General features: G+C 34.5%; 1 protein-coding gene across 5 annotated transcripts in view; it reads right to left on the bottom strand.

Annotated features, from left to right (window-relative positions):
• Positions 1-657: 657 nt before the first annotated feature.
• The window catches only part of RNF111 (ring finger protein 111), a 91,877-nt gene continuing 78,390 nt past the window's right edge, over positions 658-14,144 (bottom strand). For 2 of the 5 annotated variants that reach the window (XM_010836820.1, XM_010836821.1), the window contains exons 8-14: positions 13,528-13,876; positions 11,983-12,135; positions 10,638-10,764; positions 6,498-6,590; positions 5,169-5,264; positions 4,012-4,139; positions 658-2,311 (exon numbers count right to left, since the gene is read on the bottom strand). In XM_010836820.1, coding sequence (XP_010835122.1) covers positions 2,194-2,311; positions 4,012-4,139; positions 5,169-5,264; positions 6,498-6,590; positions 10,638-10,764; positions 11,983-12,135; positions 13,528-13,876 — 1,064 coding nt within the window. In that variant the 3' untranslated portion in view covers positions 658-2,193. The remainder of the gene's footprint in view (positions 2,312-4,011; positions 4,140-5,168; positions 5,265-6,497; positions 6,591-10,637; positions 10,765-11,982; positions 12,136-13,527; positions 13,877-14,144) is intronic. The other 3 variants (XM_010836822.1, XM_010836824.1, XM_010836825.1) reach the window with 3 other exon arrangements.

Raw genomic sequence — 14,144 nt, 5'->3', positions numbered from 1 at the left:
TAGCTTAATAAGCTCCTACATAGTTCAGGTATATGCCACAAATACTCGCATAAAGTAAATTTTAAAGTAATGATAAGTCTATATTTTTAAAAATCAGTAGCAAATGTTAAACAAATCAACAATGTAGTTGTGCATCTAAATCTGATGTAATATAAAAAATAGAGAAATCTATATGTATTTGTGTTTTGGGGAGCATCAAGAGGACTCCATTGTATAGAATTCTCCCCATCTTATCCCTTGGCCTGGACCATTGGTTTTCCAGTGGTAAAGTCCTACATCTAGGCTACCAGAATATGGGCTACTAGCTCTTCTCCCCAGTAAGATGGCAAAGTTTCTCTTTCTCTCTCTCATTCTGTCTTGCCACCCCTCCCACAACCCTTCTACAACTGCTGCTAGTATTCTTATTAATTATATTATTTTATATCCAATTTTCTTAACCATAATCCACCCATGATCTCTAACACATACCATGCTGAAGCATGTTGATATTGACAATTACTCAGTGTAACACTTACTAATACAAAAAAAGGGCAAGTAGCCATAACTGAGTGAATACAAACAAAATTAGGCAAATGTCAACCTGAGTGAGATCACTGTTTTTGAATCCCATAATGTTCAATATAGGCAGTTTTATAAAAATGAATTATGAAACACAAAGACAATAGAAATATAAGTTATTTATTAATCAATCCACTTACAAAGCAGGTGGCTTAATGCAAGCTTATCGACATCTTCACATATGATCCATGGGAACATGTCTTCCACATACAGACAGTGATGTTACTGACTGATGCATTTGCAATCTGGGGCATATTAAGCATATTTAGACAAATAAAATTAGGCTATCCTGTATATGAAAGTATCTTGATAATATGCATCCTGAAGTGGATTAAAACTTTCTCCAAAAGAGAAATGTTAGTACATTAACTTAACTTTAATATTCTATATTATGCAGTAAATCTTAACTATAGAAATTAAAAATTTTAAATCAGTGATCGACTCTTGGTAATGTATGAAGTGGGAGTCTAAAACCAGAGCAACAGTAGGTTGACAGTATAATTTCTGCCTCACAGTATCTGCAGATTTACTGTTTTCAAGCTTAAAGAGAAATAAAACAAGAGACATGTAGATTCAGCTGACTTTATTTATCTTTAAACTAATAAAAATCCCTTTAAAAGTGATTCTGGGACCTTTAGAAGTTCTATGAATGCATAGATCCCTGCCGATGACTGCAATTCTAAATCCTGACTAAATGTGTTTACAAAAATCAATGTAAGCAGATATCTTTACTATGCGTGCTTAGCAGAAGACTGAATGAAATTCTACATGTCTTCTTCAATTTCCCTAAAATTTTGTTAAATCTGCAAGTATATACAATCCAGCTAATTGAAATTAATATTTAGTGTTCATCAGAGCTGTTTCACAGCAGCAAAAATTGAATCTGGGAAATAAAGTTCTAAATGATGGAGGAAAAAGATAAATACAATAGGAACAGCAGTCTAAATGTATGGTATTAATATTCAACTCTATCTGCATTGTGCTAAAAGGAAAAGGATACACCAAGAAGAATTCTATTGATCACTCTGGTGATGTGAGTACCACCTGCATCTGATTGAAAATGGTTTGTATTCTGTTCCCGGTAATAAGGATGGTATTGAACTCAGAACTCCATATTGTAAATATACAGCAGCCATTTTGTCCTAATTAAGGAATGTCTTAATACACAATATTATCATTTTCTAGAGGATCTTTATACATTAAACTAAAGTACATGATTGATTAAATTAAACGTTAGTAATGGATAAAAAAATTCATAATTCTCAAGACCCGGTACTATGTAAAAAACAAAAAGACCACAAAATCCTACTTACTAAAGCAGCTAATCTTGCCTGCAAGTTCAGGGTCACAAGCCCATAATATGTGCAAAGAAATGCAATACAAGGAACCATGCAAAAATACAGTAAAATGATACAGGAAAAATGTCAAATCTAGAAAAAAAAAGCTTTTATAAATACATCAAAATCAACTGTATACATAAACTGTAGGTCTAGCATTAGTTGTACCATGTAGCAGAGCCAGCACTCTTAAGTTCAAGGCTTCCGAATCTGCGCAGGTAAGTCATGCCATCTTTGGTTGACTGCAGTACCAGGAGGGTGGGAATGAGAGGGAGGGTAAGAGTTCTGAAACATGGTGTCAACTTTCACTTGGCAGCTGGGCCTCAATGTCCACTCTGCAAATGGGGCACTTCTTATTGGTGATCAACCACTGGTCAACACACACTTGGTGGAAAAGGTGCATACAGGGAAGGCGTCTATTATAAGTAAACAAAACAAAAAGCAAAAGTTAATTTTATGACAAGTGCAGTGGCATTTAAACAAATGATACATGTAATACTTCAGTAATGGTCTGAAGTTACTAAACATTTTCTCTTCTGTTAAAAAAGAACAAAAAAACCCCTCCCTACTCAAGATTATATACCTACATTAAATTAATACTTTGGGCAATGTAATGTATTAATATATAATTAATCAAATTATATAAGACCTCAAGAATTTTAAGAACAACTACAGTAATAATTATTCCAGCTTTGTTTCTATACATGAGCTGCCAATGTATTGGAGTTGGCAATATGTTCCCCACAACATAATACTGTAAATATATTTTTAATATCAAATCACTGTATTTATGAAGCACTTCCCAAAAAATTCTCACTTAATTCTCTCTCAAAAGAATTCTGTAAACACACAGCAGCCATATCATACTAATTAAGGAATGTCTTAATATACAATATTATTTTCGGTCCAGAGGATCTCTTTAACACATCAAAGTACATGATTGATTAAAGGTTATTAATATTGTTTCATGAGGTCATTTTCATGTTCTATCGTACTATGCTACTCTTTTAAAAGCAGATTAAACAGCTATGTTTGCTTTAGTACAGTACACTATCAATTAGAAATAGAGAAATAAATAAAGTTTCCATGCACTAACATGCTAATATCAAACCTAACGGTAGAATAAAGGTTACTGACTTAAGTGTCAATTTCAACTTCCACCACTGTTGAGTTGTTGTACATTTCAGATTTCATATTTTATAAAAACAGCTAAAAAGAGGTGTTCTAATTACTCTCTGCACAGTATTGTCAATACTGTAAAAAACAGTTATCTATATTTATAAATCTTCATTGGAAATACAGTGTTCAAACAACCTTCTATGTGATATAGTAGACAATAAAAGTTTATAACTTTTTTTTCTCTTAGTCAACTGACGAAATAGGATACAGTTGTTATATATGTTATAGAACTTGCTTCATATGGGATTATGTTACATTAGAAAAAACAGAATAGGAACAAAACAGTTACTTAACAGATTATAAAAAGAAAAGTCTAAAATATTTGGTTAGCATAATAACATTTTCTAAATCACATAGGTGCAAGAAGAAAACAGTCTACAAACTGAGAGGAAATTTTAGGACAAGATCACTTTACAAATGATGATGTAAAACAAACTGCATGGAGCTAATCTGGATCCCTCTCTTTAAGCTTTGGAGAAACATTAATATACATGTTTTGGCCTCCAAAGTCTCTCATCTCTCAAGTTCTCCATCCTATAAGATTCAAATAAGACAACACTGACCACAAAATCTCCCTGGCCAAGTCTTGGTGTGGCCCTAAAGCAGGTAGTATATTTCTCTTTGATGTTAATACAGAAACTTAATCTTTTCACTGTTTTATTCACTATTAGAAGACAATTCTACATATCAGAGACTGGTAACAGGGTATGCTAGGAGTAATCTTTATTTGGTTTCTGGTCTGCTTTATAATAAAATTCCTCTTATTCTGGCTGTGTTGCAGGTCTGTGGGAGATTAGTTCCCCGACCAAGGACTGAATCAGCACCCTCAGCAGCTCAAAGTGCAGAGTCTTAACTACTGGGCGACAAGAGAATTCCCTCAAATAAAATCTCTTGTCCAGTTTTGACAATGAATTTTAGATAATTAGTGTTTAGTTACCTCACATCTTCACCTTCCTCTAAAATAGACAAACAGATAGTACATTTTTCCTCTGTGTCTTCCTCAGTCCCTTCTTCCCCATCTTGTTTGCAGTGCAGTTTCCTCTGTGAGAACCAATCAGTTGTTACCTTGTTAGTAGAGATGACATTATTGAACAACTGAGTAAAGTTTGTGTTTATTTGAAAAACAAAACAAAACAAAACCATACATTCACCCACAACATATTTCCCAGATAAAACTGCCATGAATTAAAGGATGAATTAAGTGACTATTATCAATGAAGTGTTCTCGTAAGACCCTTAAATAATCAGCATCAAAATTAAAAGTAACAGATATTCATTAGTCTGAAATCTATCATTTCTAACCCAGTATATATAATCAGGATCATATACACTATTCTGTCCCATCATGAGGCACAGTCAGATAAACTTTGTTTCATTAATAAATGTTTCAGATAATGTTCAAAAATGAATGCCAGTTATAATATTTAGCTTAAACAGTTGAGAGGACTTACATTTAATGGTAATACCCCATTAATACTCTTAGGAAAAGGGTGAAAAATACAACGAACAGTCATTTTCAAACTTCATTAGTCTCTATAGTATAGAACGTTGTTTATTGAAAGAAATTTATTTAACATGCCTACTCCACATCTTCTAGATGTAACACTACATAAGGAATATAAGGGTAGAATATAAGAAATGTAGGTCAATTAAGTTCCCATCCAAACAACTGACTAGCTAAATTATGGTACCACTATAGGATGGAATTCTGTATAAGCTATTAATAAGAATATGGGTCATCTGTAGGTGCTGATATAGAATAAAAAGAAAATGGACAAAAACTGTATGCATATTATCTCCTTTGAGTTATTTTTAAAAGTGGAAGAAAAAATATATACATATGCACATTATTAAAAATACTTGGAAGATTACCTAAGAAATCTTTAAGCATGATTTTTCTTCTGGGAAGGAAAACTAGCATCTTTAGAGTAACAGACTTCAATTTATAGTTTTAGATTTTTTAACCATATGCATATATTGTTTTAATAATAAAAAAATGTAGCTGATAGACTCCATAAACTTGAAAAAAGTCCATGATATTAAATGTTATGCATTTCAACAATAATGTAGATGTTTCATAGAATAAATGCTTACCTTTTTGTATTTATGTGGATATGTACATCTTTCAATTGTCCCCTGGGATGCTCCACGATTGACATTTCCTAATCTTTCTTCTAAATGAATAAGTTCCTGAAGAAGAAGAAGAACTAGTATTAAAAGCCAGTATTATTATTCCTTGAACTGCACAGTCAGTATCGTAAAAGCAATAAAGTACCATATTTATAAACATGCAATGTAGAGTATTCAAAAACCCATATATGGTAAGGCAAATGGCTGTTTGTAACTATTTTTCAGCTAACTGAAGTGGTATGGCAAAGTTATCTTTGTAGACTAGAGCAGCGTATTACCACAGATCCTATGTAAGTCAGTAAGCATGTATGCATCTAGATGAAGTCACTGCAGGAAAATAGGGAAACAAGTCAAACAATAATTCTTGACTCCAACTTCCAAACTGACATGAAGAAACAAAACTTTAATCATATTTAAATGATCTGTTCTTCCAGAAAATTCAAAGATATTTAGCAAAAAACTGAGTTACTTAGGTTTCTTTTTCTATAGCAATGCTTCTCTAAAAACTAAGCTTAGTCAAAAAGCATTAGGCATTGATTATAGTAGAAAAAATATTTTAAAAACCTAAATGTTTTTCTAGAAGAATGGTTAAATAAATTATATTCACCTACCCAGGAGAATATCAGAACTATCAAAAACAATGTACTAGTCAAAAAACTGATAGTACTTATTTCCCAGATATATTGCAAAGAGTAGATTTATAGAAAAAATGTTATCACTAAACTCTAATGTATTACAAGTATCACTTGGGTTCAGTAAAGCATATACGTCTAGTTCATTTAAAAAATTTTAAACTTCTTATTTTGTATTGGGGTAGAGCCAATTAACAATGTTGTGATAGTTTCTAGTCAACAGCAAAGGGACTTGGTACATACAATACATGTATCCATTCTCCCTCACACTCCCCTCCCACCCAGGCTGCCATAAACATTGAGCACAGTTCCACGTACTGCATTTATTTTAAAAAAAAAAAAAAGCATTAAGGTTTTTCTCGCACATTTAATGGTATGGTTCTTTATCTGATATTTATATTTATTTAATAAATTCCTACATTCTTCTATTATTAGATATTTTCAATTACTCTTCTTCAATATTTGGGTAATTTCTGATGCTAAGATTAATATTACTAATACATCTTTCTATAATAATCCCTAGAAGCAACATAGATGTGTTGCTGCCTTTTGATCTTCAGTCACTGCAGCAATCCTATACTTGTAACTATTAATATTACACATACCGTCTTTTTGCAATACAGATACTATGGCAAATATCTTCATTAATGCTATTACGTACCTCAAAATTGCCCCTGAAAGGACCTCTGAATGATGTTCCATCCAAGCCTGATGAAATGTAACGAATGTGAGGATAGCCTGCCATGTCAGGAACCTATTTTAAGAGAACTGGTAAGCTAAACGAATTAAGAACAGGCTCAAGTTTTACTGCTACCATTGAATAATTCAGATACTCAATTTTCTCCATCTAGCTTCTCAAAAAAATCAACTTCAGGAAGTATACATAACTCCAAAAAAGGCATTCTGTTAACAGGTTCCTCTTCAAAAGTGATCTCATTTATAATAACTTTTAAGTTATCATCAGAAGGAAAAAAACAGAAACAGCAGTTTCATGAGATAACAGATTCTCTTCTACTTGACTTATTTTGCACAAAGAATCCTAAGTAGAGAATACTCAAACCCAAGAATGATGCTCTTAGTAGCCTAAACATATACAGAGTAAAATTTTCATAAGATCTGATCAATTTCATACAATATTGTAAAGTAATTAGTCCAATTAAAATAAATAAATTTATATTAAAAAAAAAAAGGTGGTCAATTTCAGAGAGCTTTATTATACAGTATTAAGAAACAGAAATGCATACAATTTTCTAACAAAATTTAATTTCAGGATAAAAGTTTTATTTCCCTTTCTCTAACTCCCAAATAGCCAAAGGTACCTTTGGCTGCTCTTTTGGTTTGGTTCTATTAGTGAAAGGTTTAACAGTTTCTAATTTTTTATTAGCTAAGGTCAACCTTCACAATCTTATTTGTGAGCTCACCTACTTGACAGAATTTGTTTGTAACTCCAAAATCAATAGTTGTGCTCTCACAAGTCATTCACAGACCTGCACAGAGCAGCAAAAAAAATCTGAGTTACCCAGTATGTGCTCCCAGCTGAGGAAGAACAAGACCCTGCCCACTTGTTTCAGTTCTTACACTGTAAACAAGTGTCTTTTTTGCAATGTATTAAGTGCAATGTTTTTCACATTTTTGTACTTTTCAGAGGTCATTTTGTTGTTTAAACTGATCCTCAAACATAATGCTTAATTGTTAGCTAGGGTTCCTAAGTGCAAGAAGGCTGTGATGTGCCTTATGGAGAAAATACGTGTACATAAGCTTCATTCAGGCATGAGTTATGGTGTTATGAGCATGGCCATGTGCTCAATGTCAATGAATCAACAGTAAATATCAAATAAGGTGTCTCTAGACAGAAAAATACATTAAACAAGGTTATGCATTGGTTGTTGGACTGGAAGCTTGCAATAACCTAGGGCTGTATTTACCCTGCGAATAATGGTTCACTATCTATTTTACCAGCATTCACAGTAACTCTATAGTACATTAACTACCATGAATAACAAGAGCTGACCCTAGTGTTAGGAAAGGGATATTCTAAGACCATTCTTGCATTTTTATAAACAAATCTCCAGAATTATTTGGCTTCTACTAAATCATAATACACTTCTAGCATGTTTTACAGCTTTAAAAGACAGTTCACACATGGAAAAGAATTTAAAATAAGCAATAATTTTTACCCTTTCAATAGTCCATTATTTAAGTATCTGCAACTTTCCTTATAATCAAGATCAATAGTATCCAGCTCTAAGCAGATAACCTATCTTTCTACATATCTCCAAGAGAAATGAAAAAATCAGAAAGGAACTCCTGCCTTCCAAATTACTTAAACCTGCACGTCTCCTGTAACCCTCCCTAGCCTCCTTTCTCTAACTTTTAGGGATAAGCTTCCTCCTTCTCTTACCCAAAGGTGAGCTCTATCATTTGCTCCCCTTTTCTCTTGTTTCCCCAACCTGGACCATCCTTAACTGCTACCCACCCTTTTCCTGTATATCTTCAAACAAGTCCTCCCTAATGCTACCACTGTTTTGTCTTAAACCTGAAATTACCTTCAAGTTTCTCCAAACCCAGGTTCTCTCTTTAATCCTAATAGTGAGAGAGTGTTAGTCACTTAGTCATGTCCGACTCTTTGCCACCCCGTAGACTAGAGCCCGCCAGGCTCCTCTATTCATGGAACTCTTCAGGCAAAAATACTGGAGTGGGTACCCACTCCTTTCTCCAGGGGACTGTACCTACCCAGGGATCAAACCTAGGTCTCTGGCATTGCAGGCAGATTCTTTACCATCTGAGCCACCAAGGAAGAATCAATCCTGGACCAAATGCCAATGCTATTTCCCACTTTCCCTTCACAGCCAAGTTTATAAGGCAAGTAGTTTATATTTAATCTCCACATATTTTAACTTTCCCTACCTTACTGTGATCTAAGAGGCACCCCAACCTCCATCCCTCACCATTACTGAAATCACTTTGACAAAAGCTGCCAAAAACCACTCTAATGCCAAATGCATTCAACATATTTCAAACTTTACTTTTTTGTGATGAAACACTACTGACCATATTATTTTGACATTATTCTAACTTTGTTTCTCCTCAATTACCCTAGCCAATTCTTGGAATTATTTGTTTGAAGTACACTTATTGTTGTTGTTTAGTTGCTAAGTTGTGTCTGATTCTTTTGTGACCACATGGACTGTAGCCCACCAGGTTCCTCTTACCACTGAGCCACCTAGGATGCCCTGAAATATAGTATTATCATTTAAATACAGTATTATTATTGGCCAAGGTTCTTTCAATCTCTCATCACCTTTGCACATTTTTCTTAGAAATCTAATCCTCTTCCATGGATTCATGTAATATGACAGACATATGACACATGTAATATTTTATATTGACAGATCACAACCTCTTTAACTCAAAGACCAGTTTATTCTTTGGAGATCCAGACCATAAACCCAACTTCCTACTGGACAGTCCACCCTGACACACATATATCTCAGATTCAGTATGTCCAAAATCTAACTCATTTAACCCCTTCCCTCGGAGAAGGCAATGGCACCCCACTCCAGTACTCTTGCCTGGAAAATCCCACGGACGGAGGAGCCTGGTAGGGTGCAGTCCATGGGGTCGCAAAGAGTCAGACAGGACTGCTCGACTTCACTTTCACTTTCATGCATTGGAGAAGGAAATGGCAACCCACTCCAGTGTTCTTGCCTGGAGAATCGCAGGGATGGGGGAGCCTGGTGGGCTGCCATCTGTGGGGTCGCACAGAGTTGGACACGACTGAAGCGACTTAGCAGCAGCAGCAGCAACCCCTTCCCTAAATCCTCATCTAATATTCTCCAAATTAGTGAACGGCAGCGCCATACACCTAACAACCAAAGTAGATATCTGGGAATCATCTTAAATATTACTCAAACAGAGCCCATCATTTTTAGGTCAACTGCCACTGCCCTTGTTCAAGCATTCATCAACTTTCATCTCTTCTACTATAATGTGTCCTTGCTTCCACCATGAAATCTATTTTCCACACAACTGAAGAGATGGTCTATTTAGGTACAATCTGATCAAGACATTCCTCTTTCAATGAAGCCTAAGTTCTAGTTTCTTGGCAGGGCACATATTTCATTGCTGAGTGACCTTCACCCCTAAGATCTAGAAACAGCAACTTGGATTTCCCTGTGCTTTTATGCTATTTGAAAGCTCTTTGCATGATGTAGCCACTTTAAGAGTACCATTCTCAATTCCAAAGCTTGCTTAGAAGTTGCATGTATAACTTGGAAACCTTCTCTGCAATACTTCTACTCCTACAAAACTACTCACTTCTCTCTATAACACAATACGTATTATGTGAAAGGCAAACTCAATTTTTGCTGAATTTGCTCTTTAGAACTCAAACTGGTATCAACAAAATCTGAATCTGCTCAAATCAGTTACAGAGAACTAGTATAGTCTTTCTACTGATCAGAAAATAAAGTATGAATGCATCAGAACAGACCCATTACCATTTATGATGATAAAGCACATATCTCACTAAAAGTGGATAAAGATTATCATGTCGGTATAAAAGGAAAAAAATGTCATTTTTTACATCAAGAAGAATATATGTAACATTACAAACACATATTTTACTGTATCTAATACCTTCTTATAGCACAATTTAAATCTAATAATAATAATTCTAATCCTCTACTGAAACACCTATTAACAACTAATACATTAAAAATATTTCCAAAAAATAATTTAGAAAAGGAAGAACAGTTTTTGAAGGCAACTATGTCAGAATTTTGAAATCTTCCTATTTTACCATTAAAGGTAGAGCTCCTAACTGCAAGTGATGAAGCCGAGGTGGTGCATGGTAATGGGCCAAGTGAGGATGTAATGCTCCAGGTGTATAAGTAGCTGCAGTTACTCCAGCTTCAATTCCCAGTTCCCTGACAAAGGAGAACATTTTAAATGTTAGACATCCTTACAGTGTCTATTATCAACAGAAATGCAGAAGTATGTTTACATTTTTTAATGTCATCTGAAGATTCTTATCTTAGCTGAGTAAAAAGATAATTTAGCCCAAAAGATATACCTAATAATTTCAAGTTCATTTTAGAAACCAAAATTCAAAGGTTCAACTTTGTGACCATGAGGAGCAAGGCATTTGTATCCAGTTTCACACTTTACAAAGGAAGGACATATAATGAGTGGCCCTAAGGTTCCTTCCAATCTAAAAGTCTGATTTTTCATGAGAAGCACATACAATTGAGTTTACTTTTTTGGTTTATATGAATGTTGCTTCCAGGTCTTTTGTTTGTTGGATAGTGCCTCTGGATTGTTGGCATCAAGGATAATTCGAAGAGTAAACATTTCTATACCTTATAAAGCAAGGGTAAACAACATTTTAGAAAGTAAAACTGGTAAATATCAAATCTTCATTTATTTATTCTCATTTTATATTTTGTCTGAAAAGTCATTGTGGATCAAGATCTCAATAACTACCTACAGACAACAGATTCAGAAAGAAAATTAATGCAAATTTGCCTCCATTTCTCTAGGAAACAACTCAAGCCTGGAGAATCCAGGCTGGATCTCCCTTGTCAATAGCAGGGGTTAAGGGAGGTACAGCAAATGTGAGTACAAAGGTGGAGGTGCTGGATAAAGAAGATATGAAAAATTTAGGGTTTTTACTTTGATGGTCAATCTCTGAGAAACAACAACAACAAAAAAGTTCTACTCCAGTTTGACAGGGTTCCCTGCCCTAGAACTCAAGTTGCTACTCCTTCCTCCCCGAGTCTCTTATGACTCACCCAGAGACAGTGAGTCACAGCTAAGCTGGAATTCAGTTTCTCTGTATTATCCTTAAAAAAAAATTTATATATCTAGCTATTTGCTGTGCTAGGTCTTAGTTGCAACACTCAGGATCTTCAATCTTGTTGTGACATGTGGGATCTTTACTTTCGGAATGCGAACTCTTAGTTGCAGCATGTGAGATCTAGTTCCTTGACCAGGGATCGAACCCAGACTCCCTGCACCGAAAGTCCAGTCTCAGCCACTGGACCACCAGGCAAGTCCCCACATTACCCTTCCCCTACAAAGTATCTCTTCCAACCTTTTCTACCACAAGAAACTGATCACAGCCCTGAAATAAATAAGATACTGACCAGGCAGATCTCTCTGGAGCCTGTCGAGGATGTGAGGACATAGTCTGAGGCACATGAATATGATGCCCGTGACCATAATTTGGGTGCATCCTATGTGGATGGGGTGGGGGGCGTTCATGTGCCCGCCTGGAAACACAGAACACAAAAAGACCACTGGAAATAATTGAATAATTGGTTATTTCTTAATGTAGAAAAAAACAATCTAGTATTAATATTATAAACATCTATAGTCTTGAAATTAACTCTGTAACAATAAATTATAAAATGCAATATAAAACAACTTAATGATTAACAATAAATCAAGAAACCATAGTCCCACAAATTCTCACTACTCATTTATTTCAATGTCTCCAATCCAAATATCATCCAAGGGAAAAAACAGTATCTTTATAATCTTTATACGGCAGATATTTTAAATAGAATAACAGGAACTAAATGAAAATAAAATTTTAAAAATTAATACTCCAGCATATGCTATAGACACAAGGAAGTTGTTTTATATAAACATATAAAACAGAAGAAATGGAAACTATCTTGCTTCATCTTTTTGCTTTAATAATATTCATCCATTTTAATGGATAAAACTTCTAAGTAAAAAAAAACAAAAAAACTTCTAAGGAAAAAAATTTAACCTGTGCATTTTCTTCAAACACATGCAAATACATGTCAACACATCTGGGAAACTGGTATTACTTCTATTCACACTCTTTATTCATCAGTCCAGCTTACTCTATTTTCTCTTTCTAAAGTCTGTCAAATTTACAAATGCAAATGATAATAAAGTTCTAAACGAATGGCACTTGAGAGAAAACAGTTCTAGGGATTCATTTTTATAGTCTAATTCTTATTTTCTACTAGTTTCAAACACATATACTGATTTTTCATGTTTAACCTTAAGGATTCAGAACAAGTAATTTTCTAGATACTGGAAGATAGAAATATTAATTGGCAACTTTCTTTATAAAGAGTTACTATATTAAAATGACAGAAATAGTCACAGATTGTAAATATAACCTTAAATTATATAACTAAAGAAAGAAGTTAAACAAGAGCCAGATTATTGATTAAATCAAGAGTCTGCAAACATTCTGTAAGAGCCAAATACTTAACATTGCTTGCTCTATAGGCCACATGGTTTCTGTTGTAACTACTCAACTTGGTTTTTGTAGTGTAAAAGAAGCTACAGACAATATATAGATGAACCAGTGTAGCCATTTTCCTGCATAACTTTAATAGGCAAGCAGAATAAGACCAACAAAGTACACTGCCCCAAATTAGAACATCAGATCCTGAGTTTTGCAAAGAAAACAAAAAGTTCTTTTTGTTTTTATAGTCTTTTCATATGAAATAACCTTTTATAAAATTTTTATGTCAGCACCTACAACTCAGGATAAGACATTCTGGTTAGAAAAAAATTAATTTCCTAGTGAACTGAGGATTAAGTATAGCTATATCACTTCTGAAGACTTTACAATTTTAAAAGCCAATGGAAATAGAACAGAAAAGAATAAAGGGTGATTATCTTTTTAAAAATGTAAAACATACGTTGGATGCTGCATCATTCTCCTTCTTTGAACTTCCATCCTCTGCATCATTTCATGAGGATGCAGTCTTTGTGCTGGAGGTGCTGTGGCTGGAATATGGTGTGAAATTGGCTGGTGTGTGGGAGGAAGATGCTGAGGGATTGGCGCAGCTGTACTGGCTAAATGAGTTGGAGGTGGGGGTGCCACGGGGTGAGATGTTGCATGAGACGATATTTGAGAATGGAAAGCATGAACAGGATGAGGAATAACATAATCCACTTGAGGTGGAGGCTGAGTCTGAGGAGGAGGGTTTCCATGAGAGTGGGGGCAGGCAGAGGTTTGATGATGAAGTGGTCTTGTCAAAGAAGCATCTGTAAGAAAAGCACAAGCACCACAAGGTTAAACATATATTGCCATAATACATTCATGTTATACTTTACAAACATATTAGTGTATTTTTATTTTATAAATACTTTATCAATGCTTGAGTCTGCTTAGTCTTGTTTGGCAACCTGCTTTCTTCTTTGAGTAATCACAGGTATCTTCTCAAGTCCATATATATAGCTTTACTTCATTCACAGCATTTCATTACAGGAAGGCACCAAAATTTACTGAAGAAATCGCCATTGATAAAAACTG

Source organism: Bison bison, unplaced genomic scaffold, assembly GCF_000754665.1.
Source record: "Bison bison bison isolate TAMUID 2011002044 unplaced genomic scaffold, Bison_UMD1.0 scf7180017864066, whole genome shotgun sequence".
NCBI classification, from domain to species: Eukaryota; Metazoa; Chordata; class Mammalia; order Artiodactyla; family Bovidae; genus Bison; species Bison bison.
Note: the sequence above shows the minus strand (reverse complement) of the source record. Positions and strands in the feature narration are given on the sequence as shown.